The sequence below is a fragment of the Balaenoptera physalus genome (genome assembly GCF_965194825.1).
Source record: "Balaenoptera physalus genome assembly, chromosome: X".
NCBI classification, from domain to species: Eukaryota; Metazoa; Chordata; class Mammalia; order Artiodactyla; family Balaenopteridae; genus Balaenoptera; species Balaenoptera physalus.
Window position 1 is genome coordinate 46942236 of NC_138903.1, and position 26615 is coordinate 46968850.

The 26615-nt window shown below is 39.6% G+C and overlaps 1 protein-coding gene across 14 annotated transcripts in view; it reads right to left on the reverse strand.

Annotated features, from left to right (window-relative positions):
• HUWE1 (HECT, UBA and WWE domain containing E3 ubiquitin protein ligase 1) overlaps positions 1 to 26197 on the reverse strand; it is a 141776-nt gene extending 115579 nt beyond the window's left edge. For 5 of the 14 annotated variants that reach the window (XM_082445056.1, XM_082445057.1, XM_082445055.1 and 2 more), the window contains exon 1: positions 23189 to 23266. In XM_082445056.1, coding sequence (XP_082301182.1) covers positions 23189 to 23251 — 63 coding nt within the window. In that variant the 5' untranslated portion in view covers positions 23252 to 23266. Of the gene's footprint in view, positions 1 to 19759; positions 19897 to 21724; positions 21813 to 23188; positions 23302 to 23376; positions 23579 to 25662; positions 25681 to 25768; positions 25862 to 26060 lie in introns of those variants that run through there. The other 9 variants (XM_082445060.1, XM_082445059.1, XM_082445062.1 and 6 more) reach the window with 9 other exon arrangements.
• Between the last annotated feature and the right edge of the window lie 418 nt (positions 26198 to 26615).

The window sequence follows — 26615 nt, forward strand, 5'->3', positions numbered from 1 at the left end:
ATACATTATGTCATAAGAACAAAGGAAACAAAATACTTTTATTTTTTTTCATTAGAAAATGAGGTATAAGACTCCCACTAGAAATATCCTGAGCACAGAACACAATCATTTTACTAAGGTCCATTAAGATGCTCCGGCCAAGGCACAGGAAGAAATAAAGGTTTCCCCCATTAGCAACTAGCACATATGCAGAGGAAGAGGTGAACTGCAGGGCTCTTTACCTCTAATAATGTATTTGCTATACAGCAGTCACTGGGGGTCAATGTCCCTCCTCCAAGAAGGCTGGCATAATATAAAGCTGACCAAGCTCAAGTATAAATTTTAGGCAGCTTTTGGTCTAGAGTTAGTCCAACATGTTCGGTATTCTGGAAATAACATGTATTTGTCTGTATGGCTGGCATCCATTCAACCAATGGGCATTCAGAAAGAGTTGGTACAAAATCCAGAATATGTTCTAAAATGTTGCTGTTGGGGTCATTCCTGAAGAAAAAAAGATGTTTCCCCTCTAAAGTTCACATTTAGGGTATGTGATTCCAGATTACTTTTTAAAAAAATTACCTCAGCATCTAAGAGAAAATAAGCAAGATGCCTTCTGCCAACAACTTCCAAATATATAAAATGAGGCCAACAGGATTCTGGCAACAATCTGATACATGTAGTGGAAACTATAAGTGAGCTACTTGTACACTTACTCTCAGGTTTGCTTTGTCTCACAAAACCTCACACCCATTAACTTAGAGCAAGTGGCTGTCACATCATTGTGGCTGTAGTCATTTGTGGGAGGCTATTACATTGCCTCAGCTACAGGAAGTAGCAGTTAGCCCCAACACCATACAAGCCGAATCACTGAATACTCTCCCTCCAAAATTAGGAGCAAAGTAAGAAGGTCTGCTCTCTCCAGTTTCATTCAACACAGTGTTGGAAGTTCTAGCCACTGAAATAAGGTAAAAAAAGGAAGTAACAGGTATACAGATCAGAAAGGAAGAAATAAAACGGTCCTTATTTGCAGGTAACAAAGTATTATCTAAGTATAAAATCCCAAGGAGTCTACAAAAAACTTCCCAGAACAAGTGATTTCAGCAAAGCTGTAGGATACAAGATAAACATACACAGATCAATCATATTTCTGTATACTGGCAATGGACATGTGGACTCAAAACTTTACACCACCACTCATAATTGCTCAAAAAAAATTTGAAATACTTAGGCGTAAATATAACAAAGCATGTACAGGCCTTGTATGCTAAAAACCAAAATATGTTGATTTAGAAAATCAAGACCTAAAAATATGAAGTGATATACTATGTTCATGGACTAAGAAGACTCATATTAAAGACAATGGAACTACAATAGCTCAAACAATTTTGAAAAAGGAGAGAGAGGGAATCACTCCATCCAATTTTCAGACAGACAGACAGACAGACAGACAGACAGACAGACACACACACACACACACACACACACACACACACACACACACACAGAGCTACAGTAGTCAAGACTGTATACACAGTAATAGAGGAGGGATAGGCACATATGCCAATGGACCAGAATAGAGAACCAAGAAATAGACCCACACAAATACGCCCAACTGATTTTTGACAAAGGCGAAAAAGCAAGTCAATCAAAGGATATTTTTATCAACAAATGGTACCAGACCAAGTAGACATCTATAGGCAAAAAGATGAACTCTGACCTCAGTCTCATATTTTATATAAAAATTAACTCAAAATGGATCATGTGGCAAGGATGTGCAAAAAAGGGAACTCTTGTGCACTGCTGGTGGGAATGTAAATTGGTGCAGCCACTATGGAAAACAGTAAGGAGGTTCCTCAAAAGATTAAATATATGATCAATTCCACTTCTGGATATTTATCCAAAGGTAACGAAAAAAACTAACTTGAAAAGATATATGCACTCCCATGTTTACTGCAGCATTATTTACAATAGCTAAGACATGGAAGCAACCTAAGTGTCCACTGATGGATGAATAGAGAAAATGTGGCTGTAGATAGATAAAATGTACACCACATTTTATGTTTTTATATATATTAAAGATATACAAAATGTAATATTATACAGTCTTACAAAAAAGAAGGAAATCTTGTCATCTGCGATAACATGAATGGACCTTGAGGGCATTATGCTAAGCGAAATAAGCCAAACAGAGAAAAGACAAATTCTGTATGATCTCACTTATATGTGGAATCTCAAACAAACAAAACGCCAAAAAAACAAAAATACAAAAAAACAAAAATACAAAACTTATAGATACAGGAAACAGACTGGTGTTTGCCAGAGGCAGGGGTTGGGGGGTGGGGTGGATGAAACAGATGAAGGTAGTCAAAAGGCACAAACTTCCAGTTATAAAACAAAGAAGTCATGCGGATATAACGTGCAGCATGATGACTATAGTTAATACTGTATTATATATTTGAAAGTTGCTAAGAGCAGATCTTAAGAGTTCTTATCACAAGAAAAAAAATTGTTAACTATGGTGATGGGTGTTAACTAGACTTATTGTGATCATTTCACAATATATACAAATATGGAATCATTATGTTGTATACCTGAAACTAATATAATGTTAAACGCCAATTACATCTCAAAAAAGAAAAAAAAAAGGATGATGGACTTAAATGTAAAACTATAAAATCTACTGGGAGAAAATATTTGCAAACCATACATACTATCTAGAACATATAAAGAACTCTTGAAACCCAACAATAAAAAAAAAATCCTCCAGAACAAGAGCACAGACTAAAACTTGTGCAAATAAACAACTCACAACGATTTTACTGGTTTAAAAAAATGTAGATGAAGTCACTGGCAAATCTTCACACAAATATGTATCTCACTTTAACTAAAGCTATTTTGACTTATTCTGTACCATTCAAGGGTCTGGGTTGAAAACAATAGACTCTGGCTAACTAAAGCAAAAATGTGATTTACTGGAAGGGTAACTGATAGCTCATGCAATCAACAGGAAAGCTTAGAGATCCACATTCAGAAAACAGACGGAACCAAGGAAGCTAGGCATCCTGGAACTACAGCCAAAGACCTCCCACAGACACAGCTTAGTTGGGGGTGCCTATGCTGCCAACACCGGACTCTGGATGCCTAGAAGCTACTGCTGGTGGCAGTATGATTTCTAAATGGTCTCAGGTATTTGCATCAGTGGCTCTAGATGCACTGTCCCAAGTGTGAGCATCTGATTGGTCAAGCTGAGGTCCCATGCCTACGCTCTAGTTGTCAAGGTTCTGGGAGAGCAAGTGCATTTGGCTTTTTCAGTTTCCACATTGTTCAGGTTCCAAACTTTTCATAAACAGATTCAGATGATAGGCACCCAAATAAAAAAAACAAGCCAAAACAAATGAATGATCAAGCACACGTTCCCATAACAAGTACAATGTTAGCCTGGCTTCTATAATTTTGTTGCAAGAAATACCTATAGTTTAAAAAAGAAAGATATCACTGCCTGTGAGACATCAATTAAGAAAATTCAAGTCTTTTTTGTTTCTGTTCTATTTCTAAGCTGGTTTCACGGTAGGAAGGGAGAATACTTTTTGAGTGCCCAATACAAACCAGGTAATACTTAGGCTGGTGTTTCTCAAAGCATTCTAGAGCATCTTGCTCCATGAAGACTAGGTTCCAGTAATTTAGGAAATGTTACAAATTTCTCTTCCTTTAGGACAGTCACATGGCTGACTGATATTACTAACAGCTCCAAGAAATCCCGGGTAAAGGAAACTTATTAGGACATAGAAACATTTTTCCTCCAGGTGGCATCTATTGAAAGTCCAATTTAAGAATCCCAAAGAATACACTTTGAGACATGTTGCTCAGGGGCCTCATATTTGTCTTTCCTACAATCCTCACCATTCAAGCCAAGTTCTTTCCCCATTTACAGATAGAAAACTGAGGCTCAGAGAAATTCAGAACCTTGCCTGGTTAGTGAATGTTAGCTCCAATATCTAAATCCAGGCCCTTCTGACTCCCAAGTCCATGCTTCAATAACATGCTGTTCACTTTATTTACTAGTTTTATTACAACAATAAATGCTTGCAGATGAAAATACAAATTTGTGACAAATTCCTCTACACTGTTGGATCCTATTGTTCAAAAAAATATCGTAAGAGAGGAAGCTGGGGCACAAGGTGAAAAGCTGAGATATTATCAATCTCACTAATGATGGAACAGTAACTAGAGAATGAGTTCTACCTAATGCTTAGAAGTTAAACAGATGAAAATCCCATTACATAAAAAAGTCTCTAACAAAAAGAAGTTAATTCTAAACAAATCCCTGGAAATAGCCTACTGCCTTTGTTGGGTCAGACCAGAACTCTGTGCACCAAGCAATCTCTACACATAATAAATATTTCTTCCTAAACTCAGGTTAGAAAGATCAACTTTCAGAAAATTAATGAATTATTATGAATCACCACCTGTAGCGATTACCATTACACTTAAATACTTCCATTTAATTAACCATTTCTTTTTTTCACTCCTTCATTCCCCCCAGCTTCACTTATCTTTGAAGTTTGAATCTTGGTTTTATAGGGTTTACATCAAGACAAGAGGGTACAATTAAAATACACTGAGGGAAGTCACTCTTTAAACGGTAACTCACTCTGTAGTAATCACCTGCGGTTGATCAAATTTAGAATGACTTTCAATATTGAAATCAGCTTAAGGGCAGAGGACACCTATAGTTCCAAATCTGGGTCAACAGCAGTTGAGTACAGTGGTGAACTAGCCTTACTATTCAAAGTATGGTTGAAGGATCAGCAGCACTGATATCACCTGGGAGTTATTAAAAATGCAAAATCTCAGGCCCCACCCAGACGTGAAGAATCAATCTGTATTTTAATAATATCATATATTAAAGTCTGAGAAGCACCAGATTATAACACAGATTATATATCCAAACCAGGAAACCCAGGTTAGAATCCCTACTATATCACTTACTCACTGTATGAGCATGGACAAATCAGCGTATGTGCACTTCTGTTTTCTCAACTGTGAAATATGGATAACGGATCTCCCCACTTCCATACTCACTTTCATCCAATCCATTCTCCAGAGAGCAGCAAAAGTAATCTTCTTAAAACATAAATCAGCTCACGTTACTTCCTTGCTTAAAACCTTTCAACAGTTTCCCTAAAATTATTTCCAAATTCTAACCATGACCCAGAGGGCCCTGGCATGATTTAGTTCCTGGAACTCTCTCCAATCTCCTCTCTGCACAACCACATTAGTCTTTCCGTTTAGTTTCTGGAACACTCTAAATTGTTTCTAGCCTCTAGACTGTTACAGGTGCTATTCCTACTGGAATGCTTCTGCGCCACACTCTCATTCTTCCCACAGCTAGTTCTATTTGAGAAATTGACTTTAAACTAAGACCCAACGCGGCTTCCCAAGGCAACCTGCCTAAAGCTGTCTGTTATTTTTTTTTATGATAGTAATCCTGCTTATTTTCTCTCATCGCAAATATCAATTAGTATAACTGGTTTGATTTTCTACAGTGTTAAGCTCTCAGCATCTAGCACAGCATCTTCCATGTGATAGATATGCAAATATTTATAGAACTGATTCAGGAAAGAAGTATGCACTGAGAAAAAAAATCTGTGATTGTCAGCATACAGACAGTACTTGAAGCCATGGGAGGAGAATCCAGCAAAGGAGAGGCTGGTGAGGTAGAAGCAAAACTAGTTCATCACGGCATCATGAAAGACACAAGATGGCAAGGCTGATCAACTGGGTCAAATGTCAAAATGAGGTATGTCCAGAAAAATGTCCATTGAAATTGGGACTAGAGATAACTTGACAAGCATTAGTTCCAGTGGCGTGGTTGGAAAGGAAGTCAGACTGGAATGAGTCAAGGAATCAATAGGAAGTGAGGCAATATAGATGGCACGTGTAGAACACTCTTGAAAAGGCTGATTGTAAATGCAAGCAGAAAATTATGGGGTCTCATTGAAAGGCAGAGGGTAAGGGAGAGGAAAAGGAGATAATGGAAAGAAAATCCCTAAGAAAGTTGAGGGTAGGGGACTATTTAGAATCTCACTATTTCACCTTAACATAGTGAACACTTACGTGGGTTTTGAACAGCAGAAATAGTACTAACCAGAATTAGGACAATCCTCTTCTTAATCTCTTAAAACTTGACTGAGTGTCCTTCCTACATGCTCACACTGTACCCTGTACCTATCACTTCCTGACATTAATGAGAAAATGTATGCCACAGGGTGAGGAAGAAAACCAACCAACCAACCAACCAACCAAACCAACCAACCAACCAACCAACCAACCAACCAACCTTGGGAAGGAAAGAAATATACATTATCAGTGGCTGCCTCTAGGTGGCAGGATAACACAGCTTTATTTATGCTTCTTGCTTTTCAGAGCCTTCCAAATTTTCTATAATCATCCATCCATTTATAATGAGAATTTTTCTTTTGTACAATTTTTCTTAAGGTAGAAAACAGTGGCCCCTGAGCCAAAGGGCATGCATCAAATTAAGAAAAATATCCTCTAAACAAATGCCTTGGATTGGCTGCTGTTGGCTCTTGGAGCCCCTTTCCTATACCTCTTGCTGGTTAATCCTGAAGTATGGCACACAGCAAGCATTCAGTATTTATTGATTTGGTTTATTATTGGTAGGTTAAGAAATGCTGCACACATGTATGGGAGTGTGGATGAATCAGAGTCAGCCTACCCATGGGAATGTCTGCTCCGTGAAGGCATTTTCCCTATTTGATTGTTTTGTTCACAGCTTAGCTGTACACTAAACTCCTATAGGAAACAATAAATATTGGCTAATTAAATGAAAAACAAAAAGAACAAAACAAAAAAGTCAGCCTAAAATTCCCACTGAAATCATGGAAAAGCATTATGGTGGTTTTAAAGCAATGCTTTAGAGAATACTAAACTCCAACGTCTTACAAAGCAAAATACTTAATTATATTTGCCTTTTGCCTCTCTGCAGACTCTGAAAGTAAATTCGGGTGAGAAATGCCCAGACCGTCCACCATGTCAGGAAACAGCAAGCTGAATCTTGAAACCCAGCCTGCTATTGACCATTTGATTAGAGGCAGAGACATCACATTGACTGATTTGTAAAAGGGTACAAGGGGACACCACCTGATTATCAGGCCTTTCCATCCAGTCTAGTTTCTGATTATTTACATTAATACCCACTAAATATTCTGAGAACCCATTTATCACCATAATAACAACAGATAACATTTACTGACCACCTATTATGTATTATCTCTAATCCTTATAACACCTTGGAGATGAAGATCACTCCTGGTTTACTGAGGCCAAGAGTAGCCACATACCCAGTAAGTGGTAGAACCTAGATTCAAACCAAATTTGCTCCACAACTCTACAGTACACAAAATGTCTGTATGCACAGTCCACCCCACTACACCCCTCCTATAGACACCGATATCCCTGTCCTTGGCCACATAAAATATGACCCTGAGAACTGCTGACCTAGATTTTATTGGACATTTGATAGTAAGATGTAATAATAAAGCAAATGAGGTATAGCCTTTACTCACCCAAGACAAATCTGGAAATTATCTGCAGAAATACGTCGACAGGGTCTCTCCCTCAAAATCTGAAAACACTATACCTCAGATAAGTTTTCATGCTTGCTCTTGGTGCTTTTCTGCACTGCAGTATACTCAAAATAAGGGCAGGGATACCGAGGAGGAAGAATCTGAAACCTCCAACACTGACTTTGGAGGTGAGAATGGCGTCTGAGAAGTCATCCCCTACACGTCCTCTACCCTACAGTCCTGGGAAGCTGCAGATCCAGGAGTTATTCTTCTGGTCATTACTCCCAATTACTTAGAGAGAAACTGGCATCAAAAGAATTTAGGCAACAAATAGGGCTCACCAAAGTTGTAAATCAGTTTTGCCAGCAGAGAGGAAATGGCAGCATGCCAAGGAGACCTCCCTTCCTAGCATTCCTAAGAAAAAAAATAAAAACAGCAATGCCTGTGTGAAAGTTATGCTTATTAAGGAGGAGAGGAAGAGACTCCTTGTCTACACATTTCAAATTGGTGCTCTGGAATAATCTCAGTCTACCCTTTAAGAATGCTCTGTCTCCCATCCCCATCTTTACTTGTGGCTGGATTTGGTGCAAAAGATCAATTATAACAATGATGGATTATTCCCTATCTCATCACATCCAATTTCAAAGACGGAAGTACTTTTCAGTCTTGCCCACCTCTAACAGAAAATTAAGACATCAGCCTTTAAACTAATATGCTCTATTGAATTGTCAACAACTTAACCACACAAAAGCCTGCCACTATCTAATAGATGATCTTCACTCAGAAGAGCCACAGGCAGCATTCAGTGAGTTCAGGAAAACACATCCATCAGAAGTCAAAGCTAATTTAAAAATATCTTTAAAATAATTTACTTAAAAATTAAATCTGGAGTTCTCAACCCTAGCTTTGTAAAATCAACTGACACTTATTTTGAAAACGAAAAATGTCTGGCCATATAAATATATGACTCAATAGATAAGAGGTGGGAACTTTTTTTTTCAAGCTGTGTAGGTGATTTGGCTGCACAGCCAGACTTGGGAGCCACTTTGTTATATATTGTTAATTATGCTTTGCCAATCTGTGATTCATTTAGGAATATGCTTAAAAATAATGGGGGAGGGAATGGGATATAAATAAGTATAGCCATGTGTTGACAACTGTTGAAGCTGGGTAACAGGTACATGGGGGTTCATTATACTGTTTTCAAACTTTTGTGTATGTTTGAAAATCTCATAAATTAGAAATATTTTAAATCAAGACTTTATCTTGCTAGATCCCCCCATTCCATCCTCCACATTGCTCCCAGAGCAATCTCCCTCAAACTCAAAATCTACCTACAACATCAAGTGTAAACTCCTTACCTAACCAGCATTCAAGACCTCTAGGACCTAATGCCTGCTTACCTCTCTTACCAGGGCCATGACATTACATAATATTCCTCTTGGCAACCCACATGCTTTAACCATGTCAAGTTTTTACAGTTTCCCTACCATTCAAGACCTTTGATACCTTGACTCAGATTGTTCTCTCTGCTAAAATGGCTGCTCCCTGCATATATTCCCTAGAGCTCAGCTTAAATGTCACTTCCTCTGTCAAGCCTTTTCAGATATCCCCTCCCCCAGAGTAACACTGATCACTCTCTCCTTTGTGTCCCCACTGTATCCTGCACATACCCTCAATCAACACACCTCTCTTTATTTACATGTCAGTCTCCCCACTAGAGTGAGTTCTGCATGAGTGGGATTCTATTTATCTTTGCATGCCTGTTGCCAGCATAGGAACTGTCACTTAGTAGATTAATAAATGAATGAATGACTACCCAGTAAATGTTTAATGAAGCTAAAAATTCCAAATCACTTTAAACGCTTTTTTAAAGTGACATTTTCAACTGAGAAAACCAATGTATACAACTCATTCAATCTGCATCTTTCATTCAACAAATAGTTATGAATATGCTATATGCAGGGCATTGTGATAGGTGCTATGAGATGGTCAGGTGTAAATCAGAGAAAAATGAAGACTAGAAGCAATGGTAATATAAAAGCAACAAATAGCCAGTACACAAAACACACAAATTACAGCTTCCTAGTGGTCAAAGCAAAGCTGGAAACACAATCAATTACAAGATCAACACACTACATAGGATAAATCCTTATGTAACACCAACCATAATCTTCTTGCTTTTTAAAAAAATTTGGATTTTTAGAGATTAAAGTTGCATAAAGCAGAGTACATCTTTAGCGAAACTGAAACAATTTTAGCCCAGCTTTCACCTTTGGGCATAATGCTTTGGTCTAGGAAAAAAAAAATACACACACACACACTAGGAAATATAAGCACAAACAACAGCAATTTGGACATCCTCTTAATTACACGTGGAGAAATCTTTAGATTTCTTTGTGTCCTATATTGAGGGAGCACCACAAAAATCCTAAAATTCTATGGAAAATTTTCACCTATGTGGGTATTTTTCTGAGAAGATAGCTGATAGCTTTCATTGGCTTCTTAAAGAGATCTATGACCTGAAAAACATTAGGAACTATCACGCCCCAGAAATATCTCCAAGACACTGTGTGCTTAGCCACTACAGTGTTTTCACTTTCATTTATGAAACACAGGCATATGGTATTTCCCTTAAAGCCACATGACGGGCCACTGTCAAATACAATAAAGACAGTACAGGAAACCAAAGAAACAGAATTCCAACCCTTGTGCATTATTCAGCTCCAATTCTCTCATGTCCCTAGGTTTATAAAGAAATATGCAGCATCTCTAAAATTAAACCTCCTCTATGTAAGGGGGAATTCTGTATTCCTGGATAAAATCCTCTAGTTCTGTATCCTGAAGACAGGTAGAAAAGGCACAATCCTTTTATAAAAAGGTTAGATTAAGTATATTTCTAAATAAAAGCTAGGTTTTAATGCCTTAAAATATTCTGACAAAAGATATATCTATATGAGGGGAAGAGAGAACTTAGTATTTATCTGCTACCATACATGAGGATTATTATTTTTTTAAATTTAAAAGTAGAAACTGAGGAATACTACTGGAAGAAAGTAAAAGTGAAATAGAGGACAACAACAGAATAGAAAGGCCTGGGAGTCAAACTGGGCTTAAATTCCACTTACTAGGTGTATAATCTCAGACAAATTACTCCAAGTCAGTAACCTCTGTAAAATAAACAACACAGTCTATCTCATAGGATTGTGCCTGGCAAAGAGTAAGCCATATATATTATTACGTCTTATTTCTTTTAGCTCCAGATTAATCTAAGGGCAGCAATCTTATGCTGGGTATCACACACACACACACACACACACACACACACACACACACACACACACACACACACAGAGGATCAAGAGCCAAAAAAAGCTGTTTTTTCCCCAGTCTTTCTACATGATATCTGCATATGAAGAACATAAGGTATTTATTAATCTCCAAACTGTTCGCCTTAATTACGGACATAAACTTAACTTTGATGACAAGATTAGGAAGCTCCAGGTCTCACTCTCAAGTTAGTTATAGTTCTCCAAAGGTTAGTCTACTAAATAATGTTCGGGCCATGCCACTTAAGAATCAGAAATTTTAAGTGTACCTCAACTATTCTGAGCTACTTTTAATGAATTTGGAAGGAACAAAGATTCTTTTACATGGTTAAAAGAATAAGTTATTTATAGCAATTATCAACATGGCAGCAAACTCCTTTCAGAATGATGAAAACAATTCCAACTTCAGAGGTTTGTTACAAGGATCAAATTAGTTCACTGATAAGAAAGCTTTAAAACAAAGCCTTTAGAAAAAAAGATTATGTCCCAACATATAGACGAAACTGGCTCTGTTTGAGTAAATTTAACACCACTACACACAGCCCGGCACATAGTCATTTCCAATGTTCTTTAAATAAACCAGACAATGTGAACAATCTGCTGCTTTAAAACATTTATAACTGAAAGGTGTTTGCTAAAAATGTTAAGAATAGTATGCAAAGGCACTCTAGTTCCCTGACACAAACTGACTTTGTGACTTTAGGACAATCTGGGCCTCAAACATACGTAAAATGGAAATATAATAAATAAGATCCCTTAAAACACTGTCTATAACACTATGCCTTCAGTTCAAGACAAATGTTAAAAGTATTAAACATGAACAACCTGAATTATTCTCAAAACCTATAGAGCAAAAAGTAACCAACCCAGTTTGCTACTTGGCCAAATTCCAACTTAAAAAAAAAAAAACTATTAAAAAGAATTAGAAGATAAAACGCAGGGAAATATTCTTGTAATCCTGGTAAAGAAAAGATCTCCCAAGAAAGATGTGCAACCTAGAAACCATAAACGAAAGAATCTGACTACATAAAAATTCCAAACCATAAACATAGAAAATATCTGCAACAGGAAAAATAAAGGGTTAATATTTCTAATATACAAAGAACACCCAAAACTCACTAAGACAATCTTATTGAAAACCAAGTAAAAGGGAACTTGTAATTTGCAGAGGATATAAACATTTGCTTATCCTTACAAGTAACTACAAAAATGCTAATCAAAACAAGGAGATGTGATTTCTCGCTCAACAGACTGGTTAAAATTAAAAGGACCAACTTTATCTTGTTTTGGCAAATGTAGGTGGAGAAAAGAACACTCACAAACACTTCAGTGGAAATGGCAATTCTATATAGCCTTTCTGGAGGTCATTTTGGCAGTACCTATCAAAAAATTAAATGGGTACCACCCTTTGACCCAGGATGAATTCTATTTCCAAGGCTCAGGGAATGATGAAATTATAGCAGATTCATGCTTTTGGGATGCAATGCAACCATGAAAAAGAATGGAGTCCAGCCATATATTCTAACGTATAAAAATACGTATAGTACATAAATGGATAAGCATAGTATGTAAACGTTAAAAGCTATAAAAGAATATGTACACATTGTTAACAGATATAAAAGGAGACCATCATTTGTGGGGTGGGTACTAATTTTTAACTGAAATGTTTATTTTGTTTGAATCTTTTTTTTTAAATAGCAAACGTTACTTTTATAATTTAAAACAGTTGAAAAGGAAGGGAAAAAAAGATGAGCTTAGAAAACATCACTTTAATTTGAAAGTTTTACAAGCAGGAAATTTAGTCACATCTATAGATTTATAGCATCCATAAATATGCATGAAAACATGCAACCAAATCGAATTGTCCCATGAAAGAGCTCCAAATTAACCTTATGTTGCAAAGTAATAACCATAGTCAAAAGGGCAAAAGAAACTGAGCTTTCTTTGAACTTCTGACTTTCTCATTTACCTTTCTACTCCCTTAAATTTCCCCCATTTTTTTGGTTAACTTTCTTATAGGAAGGGGGCCACTTATTTTGCACTTCTATGGATGACACCTGCTGGTATATTTAGAAATACAGATAATAAATTCAGTTTTAAGGAAAGATACAGCATAGTGGAAACATACCAAACTAGATAACCTGGGTTCAATGGCCAACTCCACCCCTAAGCAGCCATGTTACCTTGGGCAAGTCATTTCCCCAAAACCTGTGCCTATAAAATAAGGAGTTTGATGTAGACAATACCAAATATAAGGGTCTTATCCAGCTCTTCTGTTGGACATGGAGAAGACTACCATTTTTAAAGCCACTGGTAATTTGTTTTGCTAGAGGTAGATATGTGAATTCACCCATGCAGGCAGTCTGCCTTTACTTTTAAAAAGCAAAAATCTAAAATGCTCTATGTAAAAGGTTGTATTCAAGTGACATCTATACCTCTCCAGACTATACTTCCTTTTAAGGCTGGCCTCACCAAGACAGTTAAGGAAATTTGAGAAGCAGGGAACTGGAGCTCCAGATTAGGTCAACAGACTGCAAGGCACTCGTAAGCTGGAGTAGTCAAGCTAGTCCCTGTAAAACATGGCAGCAGATATAGATACAAAGAGAGAGGTGTCTATAGCAATGATACTGGATATATCCAGGTTTATACTCTTCTCTTATACTAATGTATGTCCCTAGCTCCTTGTACTTAAAAACACTCAGAGAATGCTTGTTGAACTGAAGAGAAGTAAGATGTGAGAGGGAAAAAGAAGATATAATATTAACAACAATGACAACAACAAAACCAACAATGGTTTCCAGTTTATTGAGGACTTACTATGTGCCATATGCTATATTTTATACAATATATGAAATGTTAAAAGTGCTACTCAAGGGCTTCCCTGGTGGCACAGCGGTTAAGAATGTGCCTGCCAATGCAAGGGACATGGGTTCGAGCCTTGGGTCTGGGAGGATCCCACATGCCACGGAGCAACTAAGCCCATGCGCCACAACTACTGAGCCTGCGCTCTAGAGCCCGCGAGCCACAACTACTGAGCCCACGCACCTAGAGCACGTGCTCTGCAACAAGAGAAGTCACCGCAATGAGAAGCCCACAAATCGCAACGAAGAGTAGCCCCCGCTCGCCGCAACCAGAGAAAAGCCCGCATGCAGCAGCGAAGACGCAACACAGCCAAAAACAAAAATAAATAAAATAAATAAAATTTATTTAAAAAAAGTGCTACTCAAGTATGTTAATAGTGGTGATATTGATAACCATTAGGAAGACTCATCATGGGTTACTAAGGTTACAGGAGAACCTTGAACAAACTAAAACACTAGGGGGCTGTGTAGCTGGAGGGTGGGAGATCAAGGCAATCAATGTACTGCACACCACCACAGAACTGGGTAAGACCCTTCAGGGGGTATGAATGTGACTCCAAAGGCTTGGCAAAGCGAAAAACTACTCTGGTGGAACGTTCAGTTATCACTGGCCAGAGACTTAGTTAGCCCCCAAATGATCAAAGAACAAATACCATTCCTCCTTAACCACAGACTTGAAGGATCCAGACAGGCTTTGCTAACTGGCCATCAGTTCACCGCCATGACTGCCCATCTTTGAGCTGTCAGAGGGGTTAAGTGAAATAGTATGTTAAAGAAATTACCATATACTTAACCATCTACAGTATACTAACACCTTATATTTTCACATTTAACCCCAATAAACCCATAAATAAGGTATTTTTCCCAGATGAAGCAACTGATAGGTTAAGTTAACTTGTCCAAAGGAACAGAACTAGTTAAGTTGCCAGAAAAAAATTTAAAACCCGAGCATTTATTCTGCCTTTCTTATATAAACTATAAATTATTCCAGCCAATACATGAAAAGAAAATGAGAGTTAAAACACCATTTTGCAACTCCCAATGAATTAATAATGGGTCTAAGCTTTGGGCAGCAGTGGCTGTTAACATCAAAAAAAAAAAATCCAAGACACCACTACAACCTAACAAATGTAAATGAACACACCACCGCCAAAGGGAATGAATCTGAATTTATAAAGCCTCTGGATGTAGCTATCAATTTTTAGGAAATACAGAGGACAGAAGAACATATTGAACTATACTGAGTATGCAATCAGCAAAATTCAGTCTGGGAAATTCTACAGGTCAAATGGCCTGAGTCTGTCAATAGACAAAGTATAAAGAAAAGGAAGAAAGGGAAGCTACAGATACTTAAAAGACAAATTGAGTTTTTTAAAATGGACAAAGTAAATTACACTGTCCAGGGATGCACACTTGTATGATTAAAACCATAAAAGAATGCAAAGAAGTGACTACTATAAAGTCAGAACAGTAGTTACTGTTACTGTAACAGTTACTGTTACTGTAAGTTACTGTAACAGTACTACTGTTACTGTTACAGTAACTATTGTTACTGTTAACAGTAGTTACTCAGAGGGAGGGAGGATGCTGTGATGGGGATGGGCACATGGAGGGACTTCTAGGGTGACAGGCAAAATTCTATTTCTTGACTTGGGTAGTAGTAACAAAAGTGCTTTAAGATAATTTATTAAACCATAAATTTGTTTTGGGGTAGTTTTCCACATTTGTTTTCTATTTTTTTTTTTTTTACAATAAAAGGAAAACATTTTAATCACATTAAAGTTTCTCACATACGGTAAGATTCCATTTTGTATGAAATGCCCCAAATAAGCAAATCTATAGAGACATAAAATAGATTAGTGGTTGGTTGTGAGAAAGGAGAAGGGGAGTGATTAATGGCCACTGGGTTTCCTTTAAAGATGACGAAAATGTTCTAAAATTGATGTAGTAATGGTCATACAACCATGAACGTACTAAATAAAAACCACTGTATACTTTAAATGAGTGAATTGTATGGTATGTGAATTATACCTCAATAAAGCTGTTAATAAAAGTCTAAGACACCCCAATTAAGTCAAGACACACTTTTAAAATAAAACTGGGGCAGAGCCTGAGAATCTGCATTTCTGACAAGTTCCCAGGTGATGGTGCTGATGCTGATCTGGGGACCACATTTTGAGAACCACTGCAATGAAGGATTTCAAAACTGCTTCTAGCTGAAGGCAGTACTAATCAGCACTGAAGAGTCAAGTGTTTTACTCAGGGACTGGGAAAGTAGTCCTGAATAAAAAGTTAACACTTTGTGCCAAGCACTGTTCTATTCTACTGGTTCCCTGACCATTAACACCAGCATCTCCTTGGGAACTTGTTGGAAATGCAAAATCTAGCCCCACCCCCACCCCGACCTACAGAATCAGAAACTCTGGGGATGGGGCCCATCAATCTGTGTTTTAGCTAGCCCTCTAGGTGATTCTGATGTTCCCTAAAGTTTCAGAACCACTGTTCTACGAACTTTATATGCATTAACTCAGCTAAACTTCTCAAAAACCCTATGAGGTAGGTAACACTATTATTATTTTATAGATTAAAAACTGTAGCACATAGGTTAAGTAATTTTCACAAGATGACACAGCTGATAAGCAATGGAGTCGGAACTTGAACCCAGGGAGTCTGGGTTCTTAATCACTGTGCTGAAAGCTCTTTCCACCTATAAGAATTCAATCAGCAGAATGCAGTAATAGAAAATTAGTAGGGGAAGTTTAAAAACAAACAAACAAAAAAAGCAAAGACCAGAAGACGGGAATTCCCTGGTGGTCCAGTGGTTAGGTAGGACTCCACGCTTTCACTGCCGAGGGCCCAAGTTCAATCCCTGGTCAAGGAACTAAGATCCTGCAGGATGTGCGGTATGGCCAGAAAAACAAAGCAAACAAAAAACAAAGACCAGGAAAAATACACCTCACTATAAAGACAGGAAAATAAGAAAATAATTGTAGCAAATAAGGTAATCATTAAAGCAGTCTTCCAAATGTGTTCCAAAATATAAGCAGCCACCAAATACAATATAACCAAGTATTTCCAGAGCAATTATCTTGGTACCTAATTATAAGGACTTAAAATTTGTGTTATGCTAAAGATGGTACATAAATTCATGGCAGTATGTTCACACTTACCAATCTTTAAAATCTAAACGATTATACTAAAAAGTCTTTCCAGAATAATTTGCATCTCCCTACTCCTTGTCCCTTTCAGTCACTACTTAAAGATTACTGAAAAGGAAAAACTGCTTTCTTTCAATATCTAAGACTATACAATCAGAATCTCAGAGCTGAAAAAGAATTTTCACATTCACCTAGTCCAGTCAGCAATCCAAACTGAATCAATCTACAATACCAATCTCCATTTAAAGATATATTAATAAGAAGTTGAAAGAAATTCCAATTTTCTGTAAAATCACATTCTGGAACTAATCCATGTCACCACTGTAATTTTTAAAGCCAAATGACTAAAACTTTTAACTAAAAGTTGAAAATGCTCAGGTTAACAGCCCAAACAAAACCTACAGCTGTTTTACTCAGAGAGGACCACTCCTTCACTATCTGAAAGTGTTTCTATACCAAGCTGGTCAACAAGTACATCAAGTTTTAGCAACTCAACCCTTATGACACATCAAATGAGAGGGTTTCCAAAGAATCTGAGCTGAATTATCCCTGACATTAACATATGAACATCTGGTAACCGGTCATTGAGGAAACAAGTCAGAGAACAATATAGCAAAACACCCAATTGCTTGTGACTATCAACTTTACAGATAGTGAGATCACTGTAAAGCAGCCAAATATGATTACAGCTACACATCAGATTTTAACAATTTAATCAAACTGCAAGAGAGGTAACATGGAATGTGAAAGACAAATATTTTCAAAGCAACCAATTTTGGCATTTCAGTAATACTTTGACTCCGCGGTTGAAAACACACAACAAAAGGGAAAAAAAGCAACAGATTTCCATTGTAAACTTGTAATTCTGGAAACAATTCAAATATTGAAATGTCTGTGTGCAAAGCTCTCTCCCAAAACTCTAGTTATCCTAGTTTCACAAACTCAGGATTACAAGGTTTAAGCGATATTGTTCAAACTTCCTAACTACAGAAAACTCAGGACAAGGGTAAATGTCTAATCACTATACATAATGTGCTCAAATTATTTTCTTGAACAAATGGATTTCACTGTAATTCCCAAGAAATCACTTCTTTAATACTTAGTCAATTTACAACTAAGGATCTGATTTCTCCATTAATGAACAAAGAACTGAAAAGCCTGAACTCATGATCCATAGCACTGATGATTCACAATCATATTTCATCTAAATACCTCAGAAACTTTCATTCATGACCTCTAACCTTCTCTGCCCCTTCAACTTGTAATCACTCTCATTTCAAAGGTAGGCACAAGTGGCCTTGCTCTGCCCCCAACGTGTGCTTAAGTCAAAGGCTGACTGGAGCATATGTGCCCAACTTCCATTCTCAGGTTTTGACCATGGAAGGGACATACAGTAGCTCCTACGATGGCCAATGCTGAACAAGGAAAGAAATGAACAGTATAAAGGGCTCTATGCTGGGGGAACAGCATTTCCAGAAGAAATAAAATGAAACAATAACAACAGGAAAACTACAGTTGTGTATAATAGCTGAAAATCAGGATGTCTAAGTGGAAGCTCTCAAAAATTGTTTAGTATTGCCATTTCAAAAACTGTATTACAGCCAGAGGAACTCATCACTAAGTCTTAATAGCTTAGAAGTTATGGGTCGGAGCAGCTGAGATACCAACATCAAAAGAATAAAAAGCAACATTATAAGATAGTATAAAAATAACTAAACTACCTAAGGAAATTGAAACCATGATGAAAAACCCCAAAGGCACAATCAGGTCATTATCTAGGAAACATTAGCTTCTTCCACAAGGAGGCCTATTTTTCATGTGGAGCAGTAAGCAGGGCCAAGACATGGAACTGAAGTCAGGTATCAATTAAATCAGACTCTGCCACAGAAAAAGGAACCCATGACTAGTTATTTTGGGATAGTGCCTAGGCCAGCAGTATCAACTCCAACTGGGATACAGGAGATTACTGCCATTGTTCCATTATAATGGGGTCCTCCAGGGTCTTTAACTTAGTAAGAATGGGTTAGATACCACTTTGAGAATGTAATCACCAAATGTGGGGGAAACTCTACAGGACAAGTTCTTCAACAAATAAATTGGAAGAAAAAGAAAAGGGAGGGAACCTGCAGATTAAAATAGATTTAAGAGAGATATCAATCTTCCTTTGTGATAAATGGACTTTCTTTGGATCCTGATTCAAACTAAAATTTGAACACTAGCTTCATATTTGATATTTTAAAAAATCAGTTAATTTTTTTTATCATACTGAAAGTCTTAGCAAGTGCAATACAGTGAGAAAAAGAAAAAAAAATCAGTTAATTTTTTGAGTTGTGGTAATGGTTTTGATGTTTAAAAGAGCCCTTTACCTTTTAGATACAAATATTTTGCAAATAAAAAGAAAACAACAGCAGGGGTTTATTTCAAAATAATCCAGGGGGTAGGGAATAAGGGGCCGCAGTGGGTAGAAGTATAGATGAAAAAGAATGGCTGCAAGTTGGCAACTGTTAAAGCCGGTGATGGGTACACAGGGGGATCATTATATTATCCAATTTTTATATGTTTGAAAAATTCCGAAAAATTGGTTAGACATAATATCTTGCAATTTTATTTTTTGAATGATGCTTAGAGTGACTTAAAAAATCATGTATAGACAGAATTCATTTAAATTTTAATTTAGTAATGAGCTCCACTTAAACACAAGAAACAGCCAGTACCACATCAGATCCAGACAATGGAAGAAACCAAAGTAGCTCAATTACAGAATGGAAATACATACACCCCTACCATCTCCATTCCAGGAAGTAAAATACAAATACTACCCACAAAGATCCACAAAAACTAACCTAAAATCACAGCCAATCATACTCATCCTGGTAGGAAATCCCAACACTGCTCCAACAGCTTCCTGAACCTTCCTAACCAAGTTGGTCTGCTGGTTCCTCTGGAGTGCTAACCCACTCAGCTCAGACTACTGGAGGACCTACAAAAAAACAAAAAAAAAAAAGGAGGGGGAGAGATACACAACACATTGATTAGGGTGTGGGGGAGCTAACCATTGTATCAACGTTCAAACATAATCACAGTTATTATTTCTTAAGCAATAACCCTCACATATCAATTTTCATTTTTTAGAACCTGCTTTGAGCAGCAACAAGAATTCAGAATCAAAGCTAAAGCAATTCTTCTGACATTTAGACAACACCCCTAAAAACTCAGCTCTCAATTCCAATGAAATTATAGGGAATAGTGATTATTTTATAGACAAAGTTATATCCTTGTTGTGAATTGACACTAAAACAATGTTGAATTTTTTGCGAAAAAAACTGCACACATAAATTATTTTTCACCTTCATACACGCTTTTTTGGCCATACTGGGAAACAAATGATAAACACCCTGGAAACTCAGATTGAACTTTGCCACTGAATCTTAGACAGTTTTTAACTGGTATTGCCACTCCTTCCTCCTTTCTCAGAGACCAACCTAAAATAAATTAAACCTTTTAGAGGTCACACCTAGATTATCATTCCCAGATTTATTCTAGTTCCGAATGACAAAAGTCAAATTAAGGTTTAATTTCTGATCACTACTTGACCCATTGTGAAGAACACCAAGGCAAAATCTCAAAACAGAAAGCGATCTCTTGTCCTCCCATGAAAAAGGGGGGAAATTACATTACCTCCAAAGCACTTCAAACTAAATAAAGCAAACCCTAAAGCACAAAACCAGTGTCTGCATATAGTTAACTAACAGACGGTTACCCATGGTAAAATTTTAATCCTATGCAAACTTTTCACCATCATATTCCTATTTCAAACCCCATCATCCATCCAAGGTAATTAGAAAAAAGCACTCACTTTAATATTGGTCTAATTAAAATATAAACAGTAAGGAAAACTACATCCAAATTGAATACAGTAGGAGTATTCTACTTAGTATTCTACTTAGTAAGAGTGTTGGAAAATATAAAATGGCAGAAACACAACAGGGGATAGTGTATTAAAGAACTGTCAGTAATTCACTTTGGAAAAGAAGCTTGGTATCCCAAACAACCTTTCTAAATCCTCTCAGATAGGAATTATCCTGCTCAGGTAAGCCCAAATAACAGATCCCCACACTGATCTGAGGGACCAAAGAAAGGAGGTAGGGGAAAAGCAGTATGAACACTTAAAAACTAGCTAGCAGATGTTCTCTTTCTTACTGTGAAAAGCACAGCACCAAATTTCATTACTTTCATAGGGTGAATGACAGGACAGACTGACTTTGAAGGAGTGGAAGGAGGGAGTAGGCAAGGGATGAAACATCCCTTCCTAAAGGCAGAACACCTGGGTGTGGTTCTTGACAGGAACATTATGGCCAGGGGTCATTCCAGGAAGGTGATTTTGCATTAAAATTCCTAGACCAGAAACATAGGTAGGAATCACATTCAAACATAATAAACCACTGGAGATAAAAAGTTTGGCTTACGAGGGGGGAAAATATACAAAAATGATAGGACTGGCCTAGAAATATACTAAAAATTTACAGTTCTTTAACTGTTTCTTTAAACAAAAATCTCTTCTTTTCCAGGTCATAAAACTACCATATGACACAGGTGCATCTGCCAACGTATTTTTACACCAAGAAAAAATAACCACATTTTACTGTATGCCTACTATAAGCCAAGCACTTTATAAATTGTTTAATTCTAACAACTATTAAGAGCTACTATCCCCATTACACAGATGAAAAACTGAGAATACGAAAAGTAATTTCCCCAAGGTCACAAAGTTTGATGTGAACCCAAAGCACACAGTATTTCTACCATACCAGGCTGCCTCCCTTGAGTGGGAAATGTTGGTGTCTCCTCAATATACGCAACTCTGGGGCTAAGAGAAAACAATGTTGAACATGTAATCTAAAAAAGAAACAAATGATAGGGAATTAATTGTCTATAGTAATTGTGGAATGGGGGGGGGAAGTAGAACAGGGCAATGATTGAGGGACAAGACATAATCTATCAAAGCTACTTTATTTTCCAGCACATGGTGGGGTGGGTAAATGTAGTGGACTGACAAGGGGCTACCTTTCTCTCTAGGGGATTCAGCTCCCAGAAAAACGGGGGGGGGGGGACGGGGAACAGAAGAAGTAATAAATCCTTAACGATTACATGAGAAACATGTAAGAGGTGGTTAGCAGCAAAAAGAGATGTCCAGACCAAGAAGGCCACAGGAACTCAGAGCAAGGCAGGGAAAAGGGACGGTTCCCAAGCTTGCAAAGGGGATGGGCGGGGAGGGGGGGCGGGGGAGGAAAGAAGAGCAAAAAGTTAGTTCACTGGAGAGTTATTCTCTACAGCCTTTTTTAAAGTTTTTTTCCCCAGCCTTTTTTAAAGTTTTTTTTCCCTTTTTTGGGGGGAGTGGGTGTTTATGAGGAAGGAAAGGCTAACGGCCCCGAGAACGAAGAGGTCACAAAGACTGCAATCATCCAACCACCAACCCATTCATTGTTCCACCTAAAAATGGTTGAGCAGCAGAGTTGGAGAAATCAGTGCCCTGTGCTCCGATCAGGGTCATACAGGCTTGAAGGCTACTATGACTCCATCCACGAAGACGGAATAAATGCAGGGAACAGGAAAGGGTCTCTAGTCAACGCCTGTGTCCAGTGGATCAATTGGGGGGGGGACGGGACGGATTAGTAGACTTGGGCTAAGCTCTGCCTTAGCAGGACCTGGGAGGGGATGACAGGGAAAAGCTTTGACTCTCCCTCTTAAATACGAGCCTCAAATATCCATGTAGATGAGGAAGATTCAAAGGGATGATGGAATTAGGGGAGAATGGGGAAGGAATACGTCAGAGGCACCAAAGCTTGACCCGTTCTATCTTAGTTCAAAGACCACGGGAGTTGGAGAAGTACAGCCCACCTCAACTCAAGAAAAACTAGAGGATTCATTTGGGCCCCGAAGGAGCGGAAAACCGAGGCGAGCCCACAAAAAGGTAGGAGGAGGGAATCAGTCATCGTAGGTTGGTCCCATCTCCCCCGCTGCCCAATCTAACCCCCAACCCCACTCCCCAACGAACTCCAGGACTCCCGCCCCCCACCCTTCCCAACCCGCCCACTGCGGCGGCGACAACGGAGGCGTTGACCGATTGGTGGGGTAAAGGCGGGCCCACACGCGGCTGAGGCCCGGGAAATGGTGTCGCCTCAACCGACTAAAGACGGAGTGGTCTTCGCCTCAGGTTCGACTTATTGGCACCTCGGCTCTTCGCCAATCGTCACTTCCTTAACGTCGGGTACCTGAGAGGTGTCACAAACGCGGACAGCCAACATCTCGGTCCCGGGTCCTGGCCGGACAGACATCAGCTTCCGCCGCCATCTTAACAGCAGGCGAACCGACCCTAGTCACTGCCACCCCCCACCCGAGGTACCTCCGCCACCGCCAACGGATCCCAAGAGAACGTAACCCCGCTCCCGCGAGAACTCACCGGCTAGGAACAGCACGAGCCGAAGACGCTGCCGCCGCCTCCGCGGCTACTGCAGTCTGTAGCCGAACCGCGGCCGCCTCCGCGCGATCCCGCGAGAACCTCTACCCGACGGGAACAGCCTGAGCCCAGCCCTTCCCAGACCCCTCCTCCCACCAAAGCCGAAGTCGCTACGGCTCCGCTCTCACCCTACGCGAAGCAGAAAGCAAATGACGCACAAACTCACGGAGAGCCGAGGGGCGGAGCCACTCTGCCGCCGCCGGCTCTCGCATGCGCGGTCAGAACTATCGCGATAACACGTTTTGGTCTCCGCGAGACCTTCGAATTCACCGCAGGATGCCGCCCGCGCCTCTTTAGGAAATACGAGATCTCGCGAGACCTGGGGCACGCTCCTAAAAAGGAGAGAGGCGGGGCTCCATGAAAATGACTGGGAGTTTTCAGGGGAAGGGAGGAACCTCCCGTCCTGCAGGGATCTCGCCTACCACGAGGTTTCCGACCCACTGCGGAGCTGGCTGCCAAACCTCGCGATGACACAGCTCAGCGCCAAATCTCGGCCATGTCCTGAAAACTGCCTCCGCCCCCGATCTAAGGTGTCTAGAGCCTAGTGCTTGAGGAAAATTTAAAAAGTCAACCTGTTTATTCTCACGCTTCCGGGCAGAGCTGTACCAATTAACCAAACTCCATTCTGGAAGAGGAGCAATAGATCTCTCATTGTTACCTGACTCCAGGAATCACATATTATTTTGGACTAACACATAAAAGACGTTCTATCTCACAATAAGCACGCAAATGCAAATGAAAACAATGACATAACATTTTTGGCCCATTAGATCGGAAAAAAATTTTTTTAAGACCGATAATATCCAGACTCCTTCCCTCGCCGCACTGCAGGCTACTGAATCCATCTTAACTAAAGGCTCATATCGTTAGCTCTAGCTCCAAAGCCACAAATTTTAACTCCTGAGGCTTTACCTTGGCATAACCAAAAGATCCAATAAAGTGGTTTTCTCCAAACAAAGAGGTCTGCCCTCAGGAAAAATTCAAGCTTCCAAGGGGGGGGGGGGTTGGGGGGGAGTGCGTGCTTTAAGCTTTTAATATGGCAGTTTTTCCACGTCTAGCCAACAATGTTTCTCCAATAAATCTTGGGAGCCAATCTGGCTCGATTTGTGGGCTTTCCTATTCTAATGCATTGTTCTGTCTATTCTAATTTATATAATGTTCCTTTAGAGTACATTTTAATAGCTGGTAGTACAAATACCCCATCTTTACTTATCTTTAAAATATTTTCTTGGTTGTTCTTAGCCATATTTTTTCTGGATAAACTATAGAATCATATTAAGTTCCAAACACTTGGTATATTTATTGAAATTGCATGAACTGTATAAATCAACACAGAAAAAATGGGCATCACTACAAAATTGAGCCTTCTTATACAGAAGCACAGTATCCCCTTCTTCACGTATGCAAACGTTCTTTCATTATATTCCTCAATAAAGTTTTGTAGTTTACGTCTAGGTATTTTTATTCTTTTTTCTTGCTATTGCGAATGGGGTTTTTTTAGTGTTAAATTTTCGAAATGCTTACTGCTTATAGATAGGAAAACTATCGATATTTGCCTATTTAGTTTTGTAATCGGACAAATAAAAAATATGTTCAACTTCACAAGTAATCAGGGAAATGCAAATGAAAACAATGACATACCATTTTTTGCCCTTTAAATTAGCCAAAATTACAAAGGTTGATGATAATTCGTGTTGGCACAACTGTGGAAAAATGGGTATTCTCGCACAACATTGAAGAGTGTAAATTAGTATAGCCTTTAGGGAAGACAGTTTGGACAAATCTATCAAAATTCAAAATGCATAAACATTTTGACCCAGCGATTACTCTTCTAAGAATTTCTCCTACAGAAATACTCATACATGAAATATATATATATATACACACACACACAAGCCCATTCATTATAGCATTGCTTGTAATAGCCCCTTCCCTCCCCCAAAAGGGAAACAAGCCAATGTACATCAATCGGGAAATAGTTAAATAAACTGTAGTACAATCATACAATTCAGCTGTTTATAAATGAGATAAATTTAGATTGCCTGATATAGGAAGATCTACAAGACATATTGTTAAGTTTTTAAAAAGCAATTAGCCGAAATTAATGTGTGTGTGTGTGTGTGTGTGTGTGTGTGCGCGCGCGCGTGTGTGTAGTACCATTTAGATACCAAAACCTACATATACGACGCCTAAGTAGTTACCCGCGAAGCCTGCCTGCCAGCCCCTCACCTTCCCCCTCCTCTGAGGCCGCCTTCCTCGAACCCCTGAGAGAAATGCCGAAGGCCCGGCCTTTACTCCCTCTCTAGGGCCACTTGGTCACGACTAATGCCGGTACCTCGCATCCCCACTGTCGGCCGCTCTCTCGCCGCACTGCCGGCCGCTGCCCCCGAAGATGCGGCGAGCTCTCCTCACTGGCGCCGGCCGAGGCCTGGGGGAGGGGAGAGAAGGCGGGGTTGAGGGAGGGCTGAGGAAGGCCGCCGGGTTCCTTCACCAGCCTCTCCCGCAGGCTCCCCAAGGCCGCCACCTCCGCGCCTCAGCACAGGGTCCCGTGGGAACATCCCCCCGCGAGGAGCAGAGGACGGCCGCGAGAGCAGAGCCCGCCCCCCAGCCCGGAGGAAGACGCTCACCTCGGCGGCACTAGCTCCGCGGGGCCCGCAGGAGCGTGCCGGGTCCGCGGCCCTGCTTCAGACCTGCTCCCCTCGCTCGCCCTCCGCCGAAAACCTCCCCCTCCGGCTGTCCTCATACTCGTTCTGAGGCTCCGCCCCCCGCTCGAGAAGCCCCGCCCCTGCCCCCCGGGAGGGCACTCCCTCCGCGGTGAAGCCGGGTCCCCTACGGGGGACCGCGCCTGAGTTACTCCAGGCCCAGCAAACCCAACCGTAGAGGATAGTAGGGTCACTAGGGAATTGGGAGTTGATTCGAGGCACGATGGAAACCGCTGAAGGGCGACGTGATTTGATTTGACTAACGTTTAAAAATTAATCTCTCCAGCTGCCTAGCGAAGACTGGGGGGCGAGAGGGCAAGCGGGGACACTGTGTGGAGGGCGGGAGATGACGGGGACGCCTACCATAGTGAGTTTACACAGGTAAACCCGTACTTCAGGGAGGTAGTGAGACCTCAATAAACATTATCTTTTTCTCCTTGGTATTATTTGGGGTGACAGTGCGATTGGCAAAGAGCTTAT